General features: G+C 50.9%; 4 protein-coding genes across 4 annotated transcripts; 3 read left to right on the top strand and 1 right to left on the bottom strand.

Moving 5' to 3' along the window:
* Positions 1 to 2,460: 2,460 nt before the first annotated feature.
* UCRPA7_4496 (putative ubiquitin conjugation factor e4 protein) lies at positions 2,461 to 5,464 on the top strand (the record flags this gene model as incomplete). The annotated part of the gene is made up of 4 exons (XM_007917003.1): positions 2,461 to 2,813; positions 2,863 to 3,067; positions 3,118 to 4,517; positions 4,573 to 5,464. The coding sequence occupies 4 exons, from the start codon at positions 2,461 to 2,463 to the stop codon at positions 5,462 to 5,464; spliced, it is 2,850 nt and encodes a 949-aa protein (XP_007915194.1).
* A 940-nt stretch (positions 5,465 to 6,404) lies between these two features.
* UCRPA7_4497 (putative tbc1 domain family member 10a protein) lies at positions 6,405 to 9,563 on the top strand (the record flags this gene model as incomplete). The annotated part of the gene is made up of 1 exon (XM_007916985.1): positions 6,405 to 9,563. One exon carries the CDS (start codon positions 6,405 to 6,407, stop codon positions 9,561 to 9,563), a length of 3,159 nt encoding a protein of 1,052 aa, XP_007915176.1.
* A 1,363-nt stretch (positions 9,564 to 10,926) lies between these two features.
* UCRPA7_4498 (putative phthalate transporter protein) lies at positions 10,927 to 12,645 on the top strand (the record flags this gene model as incomplete). The annotated part of the gene is made up of 4 exons (XM_007917061.1): positions 10,927 to 11,196; positions 11,453 to 12,121; positions 12,174 to 12,539; positions 12,604 to 12,645. 4 exons carry the CDS (start codon positions 10,927 to 10,929, stop codon positions 12,643 to 12,645), a joined length of 1,347 nt encoding a protein of 448 aa, XP_007915252.1.
* A 1,100-nt stretch (positions 12,646 to 13,745) lies between these two features.
* Positions 13,746 to 15,380, bottom strand: UCRPA7_4499 (putative ubiquitin fusion degradation protein; the record flags this gene model as incomplete). Its single annotated transcript, XM_007916974.1, has 1 exon — positions 13,746 to 15,380. One exon carries the CDS (start codon positions 15,378 to 15,380, stop codon positions 13,746 to 13,748), a length of 1,635 nt encoding a protein of 544 aa, XP_007915165.1.
* Between the last annotated feature and the right edge of the window lie 76 nt (positions 15,381 to 15,456).

Raw genomic sequence — 15,456 nt, forward strand, 5'->3', positions numbered from 1 at the left:
GGGTGGGCAGTAGATGCTATGGCTCGAAGAAGACAACGGAGGCGATGCCCTCAGCCCTTGACACAGATGAGTTATGAAGGCTCTCGGGGCAGAACGTCGATATACTGTAGGGTTTCGTAGTACCGTTATGGATATGTCATGTAATGAAGTAGTATGAAGATGGAATGATGGCAGAGATGATGAGGATGGGTATGAGTGAATAGGAAATAGGGTGATGAAGGGCAAAGCTCAAGGGAGGTAGTGATAGCTTTGATGGTGAGTTCGCGTCTGTCGCGTAGGAGATGGAAATGCACTGTCAACAAAGGTAGGGCTAACCCCTGTGTAAAGCGGCGTCCCTCCACAACACCTGAGATTATTCCAAAACAACACAATGCAGCTATGAAGAACTCCCTTCAAGCTGGGGAAGATAGAAACCTAATCATATAAGCCCAGATACTGTCGTTTCTTCCTGACAGACCCAATTCTCAGCTGATAAATGCTTCGACTGCCCGTTTCAGCCGCGTCACTTGATGCTGCCCAGGCCAACTGGCACTGGCTATATGAGGGGCTTTTCTCATCACATTCTCTGAATTGCAAAGAGAAGCCCGGCAACCCAGATCTCATGACCGAAATTAATACCTCGGTCCGTCTTCTCTGGTGTCTTCTAAGATTGACGAACAGAAACATTGCTGACTTGCGTACAGGTTGAGATATTGAGACCAGTCTTCACATAACTAACAAGGGGTTCATATTACCTCTGTTTCTGAAGCTCAATTTTCGAGGACAAACTACCAAAAGCGACGAGAAGATGTACTATGGTTGAGCTCATGATAACGTTCATCCAGTCCTCAACCAAAGTACAATGGCCAGGACTTCCGTGACCAGTACCAGTAGGAGATATTCCTTCAAGAGTTGAGAGATGCCCTATGAAAGACAGCAGACAACTAATTTCAACGTTAGTATACAAGCTAAAGCTGGTTCCTAGCCCCCAGCGTTACCGATGTAGCTCAATGAGCATTGCCAGATTTTTGCGGGTGGTATAACATGTATCCAATGAAAAGAGTGTCTGATCTCGATATACCATGAGAAACAAGATAACTTGACCATGCCGTCGAAACTCAGCAAAACAGCAACGAGAACGATAAGAGTAGTTGCTAAACGACACCTTTAAGCTCTTAAGCCTAGCTTAAGCAGATATGGAAAACGTTTTCGGGGGCTAGGTTGGAGCGGAAACCTGGGGCTTGGAAACTCTGATGGGAAATACCAGCCAAAGCACTCTAAGTACTCTGAGCACATAAAGAGAGCAAAAGTTGTCTCTCTATGACTTCCTTGAAGTTTTATACAAAGGCTCAATTGAGCGGTTCACCATGCTTTATGAAACACTGGCACCCTCTGTAGAGAGAAAACCAATTGTTCAGAATCTGGACAACTAGACTAGGGAGGGTAGACTTGCAACCTCGGCAAAGAAATGCTATGACAATCTTGTACACAGAATTCTTGAAGTTGTGATGATTCCTCGGGTTTGCGAGACTTGAGGGTGTCAAAGGCCTTGAGAGTTGAGGCTCAACTCACTGGGGTGTCTGCAATTGTCGTTATTAGTAATTAGCAGTGGCCAAGGTACCTTGCTGTTCTGTGAGTTTCTCCGTGAACTCTGCTGGGCAAATCACAGGCCGCTTGTGCCTGGGGCAAGTTGCTCCCGGAGATAAGCCGCTGGCCAGGTGTGCCAGGCTGGAGCTTTGAAAGCTGCGGGGGCCTAATTTAGCGTGGTCAGAGCTGTGGCTCCGTACCAGATAGTCTTTCAGGTGCCCTCCATCATTTCTAGGTAATCTATTATCAGCCGCGTCCGGTCCTACACATCTAAACCCACCTACCTCGAACCTCACGACCACACACACCCTTTCTCCTACCGGATCTGCTGGTAAATCGAGAACCCTACAAGCTTGTCAGTGAAACACAGTGATCTGACAGCCCAGAATATTCGTGCAAAAGCTGCGATATTGTAGGGTTGGGTATTGACAGCAGCCTGACGGCGACGTGGGGCTCAACATTTGAGCTGTTGTCGTCAAGATGAATTCAGATGAGCAACCACCGGCGCAGCCATCCCTCCCAGATGCGCCTGACCAGGAGACTATGGAGGCAATCCGGAGGAGACGTCTAGAAAAGCTTGGATCGGCCACATCATCAAGTCCAAAGCCAGAGACGGCCGATAACGCCAGCTCTCCATCCGAGGAGCAACGGCCAAAGATCAATATCCGCCCCGCGCCGTCTTCGACCGCCACCCCGACTCCAGCGACGGCTTCCACTTCGACGCCGACACCAAACTTACAAGCCAATATTGAGACAAAGTCTGCAGGAAACAACGAGCAAGCAGCAGGTAGAGACACCATAAACTCGAAGAAGAGATCCGCGATAGTCGTTAATTCCTCGTCAGCAACCCCTCCACCCGCCCGTCGCCCTCACGTCGAGTCACACGAGGACTGGATGGATAAGATTCTGAATCACATCTTCCGTGTGAGCGTCGACGAGAAGCGGCTTGTCGACGTCCATGGTCATAAGCTCTCTTTGCTGCCCAACCTCAGCGAGGAGCTGAAAGACCAGGGTGCCCCGCTGAGACTCACAGCCGACGTTCTCGACTCGGCCATTCTCGAGGCCTGCAGCGCAATCCCTCACGATAAGCCGATCATGGATTACCTCCTTCCTTGCTGGAAGCGAGTTGTTGCGGCAAAGAAGAACATGAGAGTTTCGACTCCACAGAAGGATGAGGTTTTGGCAGAGGCTCGACGGCTTTGCATGGCGTACTGCATCTTTGCACTCACTATGCCCGATCTATTCAGGTATTTTTGTCGTATGCATGGGGAACCTTGGAAACTGACCCTTGGCCAGTCGCGAATCGAGTGATTCAATCGTGCCATACCTCCTCAAGGACCTTGAACACGAAAGCGGGATTGGTCTGGACTTCATATCGGACGCTGTTGCACGCTTTGAAGACGATGACAGTATCCCGGGTATCTTCACCAAGGCAATGGTAGATATCAGCGCCAAACTGTCAACCCTGACCATGAACGATGACTACAAACCTTATGTCAATGTATGTTGCCCCAACCACCAAGACCAATACAAGGTGTACTAAATCTGTAGGCCCTAATCCTCTACTCCAAATTCCCTGCGCTACTGAATGCTTTAGCTCAACATCCGTGTTTCCTCATGGCTCAGTCAGCCCCTGGCATAGAGAAGCATACTGTTCTCGGTCCCTTCTTCCGCATATCGCCCCTGCAAACGGAAGTCACAAGGGCTTACTTCACTGGGCCAAGAGTCATGGAGAAAACTGCTGTCAAGAACGCTCAGAATGCACTGCAGATCACTATAACTGCGCACCAGATGGATCTTAGAGGGATCATCAATGCGTTCATTCGCGCAAGTATTGACACCCGAAACAAGGTCTTGGACTGGTTTGCATATATCATGAACGTCAATCATAAGCGACGAGCCATTCAGGTTGACCCGAAGGAAGTATCCTCAGATGGGTTCATGATGAACGTGACGGTCATTTTGGACCATCTATGCGAACCTTTTATGGACTCGACCTTCTCCAAGGTTGACAGAATCGATGTGGACTACTTCAAGCGCAAACCTCGAGTCGATATCAAGGAAGAGACTAAGCTCAATGCTGACCAGTCTCACTCTGATACCTTCTACAGCCAGAGCGTTGACGGGAGTTCTAATTTCATCTCGGAAGTGTTCTTTCTGACATTAGCTGCTCATCACTATGGGAGCGAGGCTACCAATTCCAAGTTGAAGAATCTTGATAGAGATATCAAGTTCTACGAAAAACATATCAGGCAGATGGAGGCTGAGCGTTCCAAGTTCTTGAGCAACCCATCCCAGATGGCCCTATTCGAAGTCAGTCTCAAGCGACACACAGATGTTCTTGAAAAGTCCATGTCTCTCAAGTTCGCTATCGAGGGTGTTCTCTTGGATGAGAAGATGCAGGGCCGGTCTCTTCAGTTCATGAGATACGTCGCTGTATGGTTGCTCCGAGTGGCCAGTCAGTCGGATTATAAACCGGACAAGCCTCTTCGTCTTCCGTTGCCGGCTAAGCAACCTGATGCTTTCAGTTGTCTTCCAGAGTATGCCTTACAGGACGTTGTCGACAACTTCAAGTTTGTCTTCAGATTCGTCCCGCAGATCATCTTATCGGCAGTTGGGGACGAGATGATTGCGCTCTGTGTGACATTCCTCGAGTCTTCTGAATATGTCCGCAACCCCTACCTCAAGTCTACCTTGGTCACGCTCCTGTTCTCAGGCACATGGCCCGCATATCATCTCCGTAAAGGAGTGCTGGGCGATGCGTTGACAGGTACCAAATTCGCGAACGACTACCTCTTGCATGCTCTTATGAAGTTCTATATCGAGGCCGAATCCACTGGAGTGCATACGCAATTCTATGACAAGTTCAACATCCGCTATGAGATTTTCCAGATCATTAAGTGTGTTTGGTCGAATGATTTCTATAAGGAGCAGCTTGCAAAGCAGAGCAGGTATGGATCATCTTGCTATGTTCTATGTTTTTGATGTTAATTTCTCTTTGAATAGGACTGATCGGCAATTCTTTGTCCGGTTCGTCAATCTCCTGCTGAACGACGCAACCTTCGTGATGGACGAGGCACTGGGCAAGTTCCCAAAAATTCACGACTTACAACAGGAATTACGTGAGAACCAGAGCCTATCACAACAAGACAGGCAGAAGAAAGAGGAAGAACTTCAGTCTATCGAGTCAACGGCACAGTCATTTATGCAGCTGGCGAATGAGACGATCGCCATGATGAAGCTGTTCACTAAGGCGTTATCCGGGCCTTTCACAATGCCTGAGATTGTTTCACGACTGGCTGGTATGCTTGATTACAACCTTGATACACTAGTCAGCCCCAAGAGCCAGAACCTAAAGGTTGAGAATCCCGAGAAGTATCACTTCAACCCAAGGACGCTTTTGCCTGACATTGTCGACATTTACCTAAACCTCGGTGGTATCGAGAGCTTCGTAGAGGCAGTGGCCTCTGACGGTCGTTCCTACAAGCCCGAGACGTTTGATCGCGCATCGAACATCATGGGTAAGCGAGGCCTGAAAGCTCCGGATGAGCTTCAGGCCTGGAGCGATCTTAAAGCCCGCATTGCCAAAGCAAAGGAGGTTCTTGACCAGGCTGAAATGGACTACGGAGAGATCCCCTCCGAATATGAGGACCCCATCATGGGTGACTTGATGAAGGATCCCGTCATCCTTCCCTCGCATAACATTGTTGACCGCTCCACGATCATTCAGCACCTTCTTTCCGACCCGACGGACCCGTTCACTCGCAGCAAGATGAGCATTGAGGACGTGCAACCCGCCACAGAGCTGCGAGAGCAGATTGAGGCATGGAAAGCGGAACGTGTTGCCGCCGCCAAAGCTAAGGCGATGGCTGATGTGATGGATACGACTGAGGGCTGAACAAGGCCTATTTTTGTCGAAGACGTGATGATTCTAGAATAGATGCATTTCCATTGTCAAGGAACCCAAGGGACGGTTGCATCGGTGCGCAATGGCGTTGGGGATTTTTGATCTTTGATCTTGGCCTGTGCAGATACAATGATTTACACACGGCTAGCATTGATCGTCTGCGAGCTACCCCTAGCTAGAGACAATTCTTGTGTAGCTCGATAGAAACCATAGTGTATGAAATAATAACCAATGTCTCACCTTTTCCGGTCTGGGGCCAAGCGAGACATGAACCCTTGGAACCTAGGGATGTCCAATGGAGCCAAAATATTTGAGTGAAGGAAGGGCGAGCTTCAGACATTTCACATATCATATCCTACGGAGAGCGACATGAAACTGTATCCTATCCGGGCTGGTCTGCATCTTTGTTGTCGTTTCAGCGCGACAAGTAAACAACAGCTGTGACACGGCATACGCACGGCGTCATGTGCATGTTTGCTTGGTGGTGGCAGCTTCAGGATGGATACCTGATTGTGGGGTGCTTGGAAGATGCTCGCGTGCCCAATCAGTGCATGGGTTTCAAGATAGAGTGGCGGCCTACCTCATGACCCATGCCAGGGCGACCTAATCAGTGAGCCAGGGCAGCTGGGAACAAGTGCCTACCTACCTACAGTAAGCGTGCTAGGTATGCGCAGCTACGGTACCTTGGGCCCGCTGCATTAAAACACTATCGTCACTGATGATTCGCCTGGATCTAGATCAATGCTTCCAGCCCACACCACCACCTGTCCTAATTTAATGCCACCAACGCCCATCTCCCGTCTTCTCCTGCCCATTCCAATGCCAGACTAGCCCTGTCCTGCATAAGAACTCTGACCTCACACATTTTCCGACATCTTCGCCAGACGATGCTGCTCAGCCAGCGGTATCAAAAGCATCAGCAGCAGCAGACATGGACGTCGAGTCTGCAGCCCCGCTTGAGCGCTCCGTCTCGCAGCAGTCTGCTGCCTCGGCGAGGAGCCATCGATCCGCGACGGTGCGCAAGCGAGGCAAACTGACCTCGCAGCCCTCCAGCTCGGCCTCGTCCGTCGCCGCCTCCGACAAGTCTCTGACCTCGTTCCCGTCCTTCGCCCCGGACTCGCCCCGGGAGGAGCGCCCCTTCACGCCGGACACCTATGACGGCGCCACCCTCGCCTCGCGCAAGTCGCCCGATCCGCAGCCCGCGGTCACCTCGATCGTCGCCAGCCTGACCACCTCCAGCCCGCACCCGGTCCGGGCCCGCAGCGCGCTGTTCGAGGACACACCGATCGCCACGACCAAGGTGCCTGGTGCGCTGCATCACGCGGATGATGAGCACATCAGCCGCCTGATCGCAAGGCAGGGGGCGGTGAGTCTGGTGCGCCAGATCGCAGAGGACCTTGCGCATCGCGATGCACAGATCGCCACGATTCGCAGGAAGGCAGACGAGAGGGAGCGAGCACTGAGAAAGATCATTCTGGAGTGTGGGCTGTCCAACTTGGACCTGGAGACGAGGCTGCGGACGATCGAGCAGGAGGCCAAGACAAACGGACACAATAGGCAGGTGTCAGACCTGGTCAACGATGCCATGGCAGACAGCTTTATGCAGGGCTACGGAAACAGCGACGTAAATGATGCGACAATACGGGCTAGGACGTCCTCACCTGCAGCAGATGCGGACAATAAAGGGACTACCAGAGGGTGGAAGGATTACCTCTGGGGAGGTGGCACGAGCAAGAAAAGCAGCCGTGCGAGTAGTATCAACGGCGATACCAACAAGGACCAGCAGACGGTCATCAGAGCTGGACCGCCTGGAGACCGTCGCCCAACGCTACAAGAAGATCTATTCAAACCGCCGGAAGTTGAGTCTATCAGGAGTTCCAGCCGAGCTTCCAGCATCCATTCAGTACAGACTGGCAGAAAGCCATCGCTAGCAAGCACCATGCTTAGGCTAGTTGCTGGTGGAGCCACTCCGGCACAGCGCGAAGGCGATCTTAGAGGGAGAGCCAACAGCGCGGCGGCAGGCGGCTCGTTGCGAACTCCTTCGGCATCAAGCGCTAACACTAGCGCTTCCGCAAGAGCTGTCTCGACACAAGGGGGACCCAAGGCTCTCATGGCAATGAGACGTGCCACGGGTGCCCAGAATATCCCCGTCAGTGGACCGAGTCGAGCGCAGCCACAGGATAGATGGGATACGATGGGCTCTAGTCCCGTCACGGAGATGGCTGCCCGCCAGGAGAGTTATGGACCTGTTGAGATGGACAGCATTCTACCACCCGAGACGCAGCCCCCTACGCTGACACATATTTACAACAATTACATTGGCTCGGAATATCTCACTGACCGCTTTGGTTTTATATACGACCAACGCCGCAAAAAGAGACAACGAGAGGCTGCCCAAGTAGCAAAGCAGTTCAAAAGAGGCAGCCGCACCGAGATGCTTACAAACGGTCGCTCAAATCTGTCTCCTGTTTTGATTGAAGAAACTTCAAGCGCGAAGTGGGATGCCGGCAGTGATGAGCGACCAGACACTCCATCCTCGACAGAAGAGTTCCGGGATGAGGCCAAGCCAAAGAGGTGGCAGGACTATTTGAAGATTGCGACATCTGCTACAGAGCTCTTGTCGCATACCCCTGCAATCAGCGCTAACGCCATAGAGGTGATGGAAGGCGGCGAAATCCCGAAATCGCCAGGATTGATCATATCCGAAGATCGTGGATTTATTCCATCTGCTAGCACTACCTCAGCTGTGGTGGATAGCGAAGCTTCTGTTGGATCTGAGGCCGAACAGGCTGCTGGAACTCTCGTCAAAGAAGACAACGAACCTGTCAAACTTTTGCTACAGCAGATGTCTGAGCTTCATGACAGCTTCCAACGAGACAAGACTGTTCGGTGGAATGACTTCCTTCGCAAAGTTCGAGCTGAAAGGAGGCGCGAAGGTGAGGTTGCCAACGCCACTGCGGCGGCGGCTGCCGAAGCGAGGTTCCAGAGAGCCACCGCCGTCATGCCAGAAGCAAGGCTGGGGGATGGTGAGTTCATCGGCATCGCCAACTGGGCCAACAAGGGCAAAGTTGGTCGAGCGAAGTGGACCGAGTTTCGAAATCTCGTGCTTCAAGGCATCCCTGTGAAATATAGGGCCAAGGTATGGTCAGAATGCTCAGATGCAGTCAACCTACGTGTTCCCGGCTACTACGATGATATCGTATCTCAGCCAGAGGAGGAGGATAATCCGGAAGTCGTCCAACAGATCCGTGCAGATATCAATCGTACCTTAACCGACAACATATTCTTTCGAAAAGGCCCTGGCGTCCAGAAGCTGAATGAGGTCCTATTGGCATACTCACGAAGAAATCCGGAGGTGGGATACTGCCAAGGTATGAATCTTATCACCGCGAATCTTCTTCTCGTCACGCCAACCGCTGAGGACGCATTCTGGATTCTTGCGTCCATCATCGAACGAATCTTACCAACCGGGTACTACGATCAAAGCCTTCTAGCTTCCCGGGCAGACCAGCAAGTTCTCCGCCAGTATGTTGCCGAAGTTTTGCCTAAGCTTTCAGAGCACTTCGACGAGCTAGGCATAGCTCTGGAGACAATGACATTTCAGTGGTTTCTGTCTGTATTCACAGACTGCCTCTCAGCTGAAGCATTGTTCCGCGTCTGGGATGTAGTACTGTGCTTTGGCGACGGTAGCACGTTCCTTTTCCAAGTAGCCCTTGCCTTGCTCAAACTCAATGAGCAGCAACTCTTGAATTGCACAACGCCAGCAGCCGTATACACGTATATCAACCATCAGATGACGAATCATGCTATCAGTATTGATGGTTTGATACAAGCCAGTGAGGGCCTTAGGAGAGTGGTCAGAAGAGAGGACGTTGAAGCCCGTCGTGACAAGGCAATCGAGGCCGAGAAAGAACTAGTGCGTCAACGAGAAGAACGCCTTGCAACTTTCCAGAGGAATAAGAAGGCGGCCAGCGCTCCATCCATCGTCCAAGGTCTGGCAGCTGCTAGTAGTGAAAATGTGGGAGAGCCCCCCAAAACCGACGCATTGACGGTTAGAGATCCAATGCCGATAGAGGAAGAGTCGACATAGAACCGATGCAGCATGGATGTCCATATCGACCTGGCTGACAGCGTCTCAAAGACGGATTTCTTTTTCTGTAAGCATACATACCCGAGGTTGAATTACCCCTTAAGCGCAAAATCATTTGGAGAATTGGTTGTTTGGCACATCAGCGCTTCTTTCATTGGCATTACAAACTGGATTTAGATGGGAAGTCTAAAGATACCCCCCGTTTCGGAGTCGTCAAGACTAGAATATCATAGTCACAATCAAGCATTTTCTTTTTCCAGAAGCTCCGTAGCGCATTTTGTGATTTGATCGTATCATTGAGCCTCGTGCTTTGAAACAATCTTAGATCATGGTTTACGTATTGCGCAGTTGATGATGCTTGATTGAAATTCTGCTTGTAGGCTAGTCTCGAATCTATGGATCTGGGCCTTGAATCGTCACCAAACATCAGCCACTTACCCAGTCAATTAGCATGCTGACGTGATGCGAAACGTGGATCTCAAACGGGCCGAGAAAAACGTTATCTACCGAAACTACTACTTCAATTACCGCACTGGTTTTGGGGCTTCTGGTGTCGGGTTCTTTGCAGAGTCTGGGGCCGGGACTTCAGCTTGCGTATCTCTAACACCTCATTGGCCAGTTCTATTGACGTGATATTGCGACATAACCTCCTTGTCCGTTATTGCAGATAACCACTCTACAACTCGTATCAACTAGGTCAAACCATTACCCCGCGACAACAATATTGAGTAGAATTCGTGGTGTCTGCAGTGAAATGATTGAAGGGGGATTGCACAGGCAGGCTATGTGGAATGGCATACTGAAGCAGGGCCCGATCGATCGATCAGAATAAAAGCAATGGGTGCAGCAACATCTGATATTGAAAACGATGGCTATCACGACTTCAGTCTCCTCTATTTGCAAGGTACTATTTGTAGTAGAAACAACATGCTATAACCGGTAAGCAACATGTATTAGGTTAGATAACAAACGAAAAGTAGATGGTCTATGGCCCATAGTAGAAAATTTGTTCGCGGAGAACGCCTTTTCTAGAAGCAGAATCCTGGCTGGGCCTACCCAGCATGGAAAGATTGCCGATTACCGAACGACTCCCGTTGAGTAGTATCCCAGCCAGCCGTTCAGGGCCAGTCGCAAAAGCGATATGACAATCGCAAGCCCAAATGACACCATCCAGTGACCTGCGTCACTCGTGGGGGAGGTACGCAAGTACAGCCCTCCTGAACATGCTCGTCAGTCGCCATAAATACCCGGGGTGACGGAATGCCCAGAGTCTCGGCAGCCTTCCCAATCCTCTTGGCTGTAGTCCGATACCGTTAGTCTCCCATTGCGACATTAGCAGCCCTCATTGCACGCTGCGCCCGACATGTCTGCGGCATCGAGCGTATCTGAGCCCGTTCCCGGGACCAAGGAGGTTGACACTGAGGCCAAGACCGGAACGGAAACCCCTGCTTCCAAGACCGGGGCCGGCTCGACGGACGAGGTCGACCTCCGCCTTGGCAAAAGTGATGGCGGCGTATATGCAGTCGGCGGATCGTTGGCATCATATGAACCTATTGCGAAATATGAGGGCAAGCACCGTTACGATCCAAAGATTGAGTGGACAGCGGCCGAAGAGAAAAGGCTGATACGACGGGTATGTTCAATTCAATGCATGGTTGTCTCGGATGCCGAGAATGAGCATATTTCAATTGCCATGGCACTCAAGACTTTTTGGATTCCGTTGAATACGTATTCTAATGGTGTTTATTACCTCTACTACCATGTACAAACGTGTGCTGTGGTAATAAACGATCCTCCAATATGCACAATCTGCCTCCTTCACCCGAAAACCAGAATTTAATCTTGTTTGATCATGAATGAATATGGAGACATGGCTAACTCTCAAACAGCTGGACTACAAGATCTGTGCATGGGTTTGTCTCATGTTCTTCGCCCTTCAGCTCGATCGAGGCAATATTTCGCAGGCCTTGTCAGACAACATGCTGAAGGATCTTGGAATGACAACCAACAATTACAATTACGGACAGACGATCTTTTACATCTCCTTCCTTTGTGCCGAGCTACCATCGCAGATGATTTCCAAGAAACTCGGCCCGGATGTTTGGATTCCGATCCAAATGGTGTCTTGGAGCATCGTGGCCTGCTGCCAATCTCGCCTGACTGGAAAGTCTACATTCTATCTGACACGTTCTCTACTCGGATTGATTGAAGGTGGCTTCATCCCAGATGTCATCCTATATCTCAGCTATTTCTACAAAAGCAAGGAGTTGCCAATCCGTCTCAGCTTCTTCTGGGGAGCATACATCTCCACCAACATCGTCTCCGCGTTCCTCGCTTTCGGAATCCTGCATCTCAGAAAAGCTACAGGATGGGCTGGCTGGCGGTGGCTCTTTGCTCTTGAAGGTGGCCTTACAGCCATCATCGGAATTTTATCGTGGTTCTATCTTCCACCATCCCCAACCCAGACCGCAAGCTGGTTCCGCGGGAAAGATGGGTGGTTCTCCGAGCGGGAAGAGAAGATTATGGTCAATAGAATTTTGAGAGATGACCCTGGCAAGGTACGTTGAGCTGCTTTCCATGCTGTGAGCCCTATAACTAATGCCTAAAAAGGGAGGAATGCACAACCGTCAAGGTCTCACCCTGAAGCTCCTATGGGAAGCCGTCTCCGATTACGATCTATGGCCTGTTTATCTCCTGGGGTTGACGTGGTCTATTCCGGCGCAGCCTATCACGGCATATCTAACATTGAATCTGAAGGCTCTTGGCTTCGATACTTTCGAAACGAATTTGCTTACTGTACCGGCCTGGGTCCTCTTCCTTTTGCAACTGATATTCTGGACTTGGGTATCGGAGAAGATCAACAACCGATTCCTGATTGTTCTCATGTGCCAGTTCTATATGCTGCCATTGGTTATAGCTCTGGAGGTCCTACCGGCGAGTGCTAGCCCCTGGGCGTGGTACGCCCTCAGTGCTTTGGTAAGAAGATACAGCGCAACCCTACGTTAAAAAATATAAATACTGATATTATTCGATGAACCAGTTGGTTGGATACCCCTATATTCATGCCATCCTAGGTGAGTAAAGCTTTCTTTGTGATTAGGAGGAGTTATTTACTGATGTGTACAATTCCAAAGTGGCGATAACTTCGAGGAATGCAGGCTCTGTCCGCACTAGGACAGTTGGCAGTGCCCTGTACAACATGTGTGTACAAGCAAGCAATATTATCTCATCAAACGTCAGTTCTCTCCACTATTATAGTCATATAAATCGAGACGTACAACTAACTCGTGGGCGAACAGATATACCGTACTGAGGACTCCCCCCTATATCGAAAGGGCAACAAGGTCATTCTTGGCCTCATCGCGTGGAATATAGTTCTGATTGTCGCCATCAAATGGTATTATAAGTGGCGTAATGATTCTCGGACTAAGACTTGGGAGGCGATGAGTACGGCTGAAAGAGATCAGTATTTGGCTACCACCAATGACAAGGGGAACAAGCGTCTTGACTTCCGATTTGCTCACTGATGTTGGGTAGAGGGCGACATAAGCCGTCACGATGCACTTTGTCGAAGAAACTACTCCTTGACCTGTTGAGTCTGTTACTTTTTTGCTCATATGGTTGTTGTTGTCCTCTGGACTCGTAGGCCAGCGATTGTGGTGCGGATGGGTAGTCAACAGGGTAGTCAACATGGAGAAAGCAGTGTATGCAATAGAATCGATGTAAATAATAGAGTATCGGACCGAGATGCTCAAATTTTAGCCTCCTATCATAGTAGCTATTCAACATCATCTGCACGTATATGAGTGCCCCTGGAACCAACCCCCTGATGTTTGATCCCCTGAATGTTCCTGATAATCCCTTATCGCTGTAAGCCAGAAATACCGCACTCAACGCCGGAGTGTCATTTGACAAGTGTCGTCAAGGTATCATGATAAAAACCGCCACCAGACCAATCCCTGAAAATCAAATAAAAAATCAAATAAAAATCAGAACCCCTTGATGCTATGCCCGGGGCCGTATCCCCTCCTTTGATGCCTCCCAGATGCAAATGCGACCCAATGCCGCAAATTCCTCCTTTCCAGACGATAGAGTGTCGAGACCCTCCGAAGAAGATGGCCACCCAGAAGCGGAACAAGAAATCGCCGGCCGATGCAGATGCAGATGCTTGTGCGGATGCACTTAGAGACGTGGTGGATTGGTGCGATCGCTCATGCGTCGCTGTGGCTGTGGGGCTTCAGCGCTGGCCTGTCCAGTCATCCCATCACTAGGGCGGTTATTGCTGCCACTTGGGAGAGTGCTTGCCACGGCGGCCGCAGCTGCAGCGACGCCGTTGAGAGTCTGTCGATCAAGGGCACGTTTCTGGCGCTGGATGTCCATGAGCCAGCGAACATGCATGCTTACAACTCCATGCTGGCTTCTAGCCTCTGTGAGTGACTCTTTGAGGGGAAGGACCTCATTGAAAAGCATGACGCTGTGACGCGCATCCTGGTCCTGCATAGCCTTCGCAAGATTGTTGATGCGAGACTCTACATCTGCGAACATAGAGAACATGTACTCGTCCCTAGCATCGCAGCGCTGGCAATGACCTTCTGCAGCCGATTGGGATGAAGAGGCATCCTTGGGGCCGTCTAGACCGGAAGGCAAGGTAGATCGACCAGCGCCAACCGGGGCGGCAAGATTGAGATGCGGAAAGCGCTGTTCGATGCGCTCGGTAATGTGCTGAACAACTGAGTCCTCGACAGCTCGTAGCATATTCGTTATATTGTGATCGAGTTGTGCCTTGATCTGCTGCTCCTTGCGCTGCAATACCTGCTCCATCTGCTGCTCCATACGGTCTTTCGCCTTGTCCATCTCATCCTTATGACGTTGCTCTAGGCGCATAAACACGCCAAACCCGCAATTTGCCTCATGCGCAGGAAGCTCGATGCCTTTGCCCTTGAATGTGCAACCCGCAGGAGCAAATGCACAGGCAGCCTCCCGATTCTGGCAGTCTTGCTCGTGGGCCTCCTTCTTATGGCGAACCACATTGTTGCCACAGAACTCACACTTGCCGGTGTGGCCACGGCAGACTGTCTCATAATGCAGTTCCAGCTGTGCCATTTCGATGATGTCCTTGCAGTAGATGCACGGTCCAGTGTAGTGCATGCAGTCCTTGTCGGCGTCCAGTCGAATAATCTTCTTGGAACACTCTCTATCGGGACAAGCCACAAGTGTATACTCGCATTGCTGGCGAATATGATGCTCCACCAATGATCGGATTCCCTTCCACTTGCAAAGTCGATTCGGGCATTTGACTTCGAGCTTATCGAGTTGAGCGTGAACGATTCGGGGGCAGGGGACCTCAACGGTGTGTCGTTGTGAGAAGTTTGTGCGGCAGATCGGGCATGCAGAGCGTAGCTCGAGAGCATGCCCAAGACAGTCTTTACAGAAAGTGTGACCGCACGCTTTGGTAGTGTGAGGATTGAGGAAGGGGGTCTTGCAGATGGGGCAGAGAAGGTTCTCGTCAACGGTGCCAACGTACTCCAAAGCTTGCCAATCAACCTGAACAACCTCGGCCACGGCCGGCTGCCGGGCTTCGGGGATTGATACAGTTGTGATATCTGATCCGGCAGGAGAGACAGATGTACGGGCTATGCGGCCGAAGGGCGGTGGTGTAGGGCTTCGGGAGGGCGGATCGCTTGTCCATTCGTCGCCATCGCCAATGCGGCGTCGAGTCCAAAAGCTCGAGCGTGCTTGACGTTCGGCTCTACGGGTTCTTCGCGGGCCGTAGAACTGCGGCCCATCGCCCTCCTCTGGAGTATTGGGGGGAGGCATTGTGGGCCGATGCCGGGGTGATAGGTGTCGTGATGGTGGTGTCGGAGTTTGAGATAGAGGGAGAAAGCATGCCGGG

Source organism: Phaeoacremonium minimum, assembly GCF_000392275.1.
Source record: "Phaeoacremonium minimum UCRPA7 unplaced genomic scaffold PA7_03_scaffold_348, whole genome shotgun sequence".
Classification (NCBI taxonomy): Eukaryota; Fungi; Ascomycota; class Sordariomycetes; order Togniniales; family Togniniaceae; genus Phaeoacremonium; species Phaeoacremonium minimum.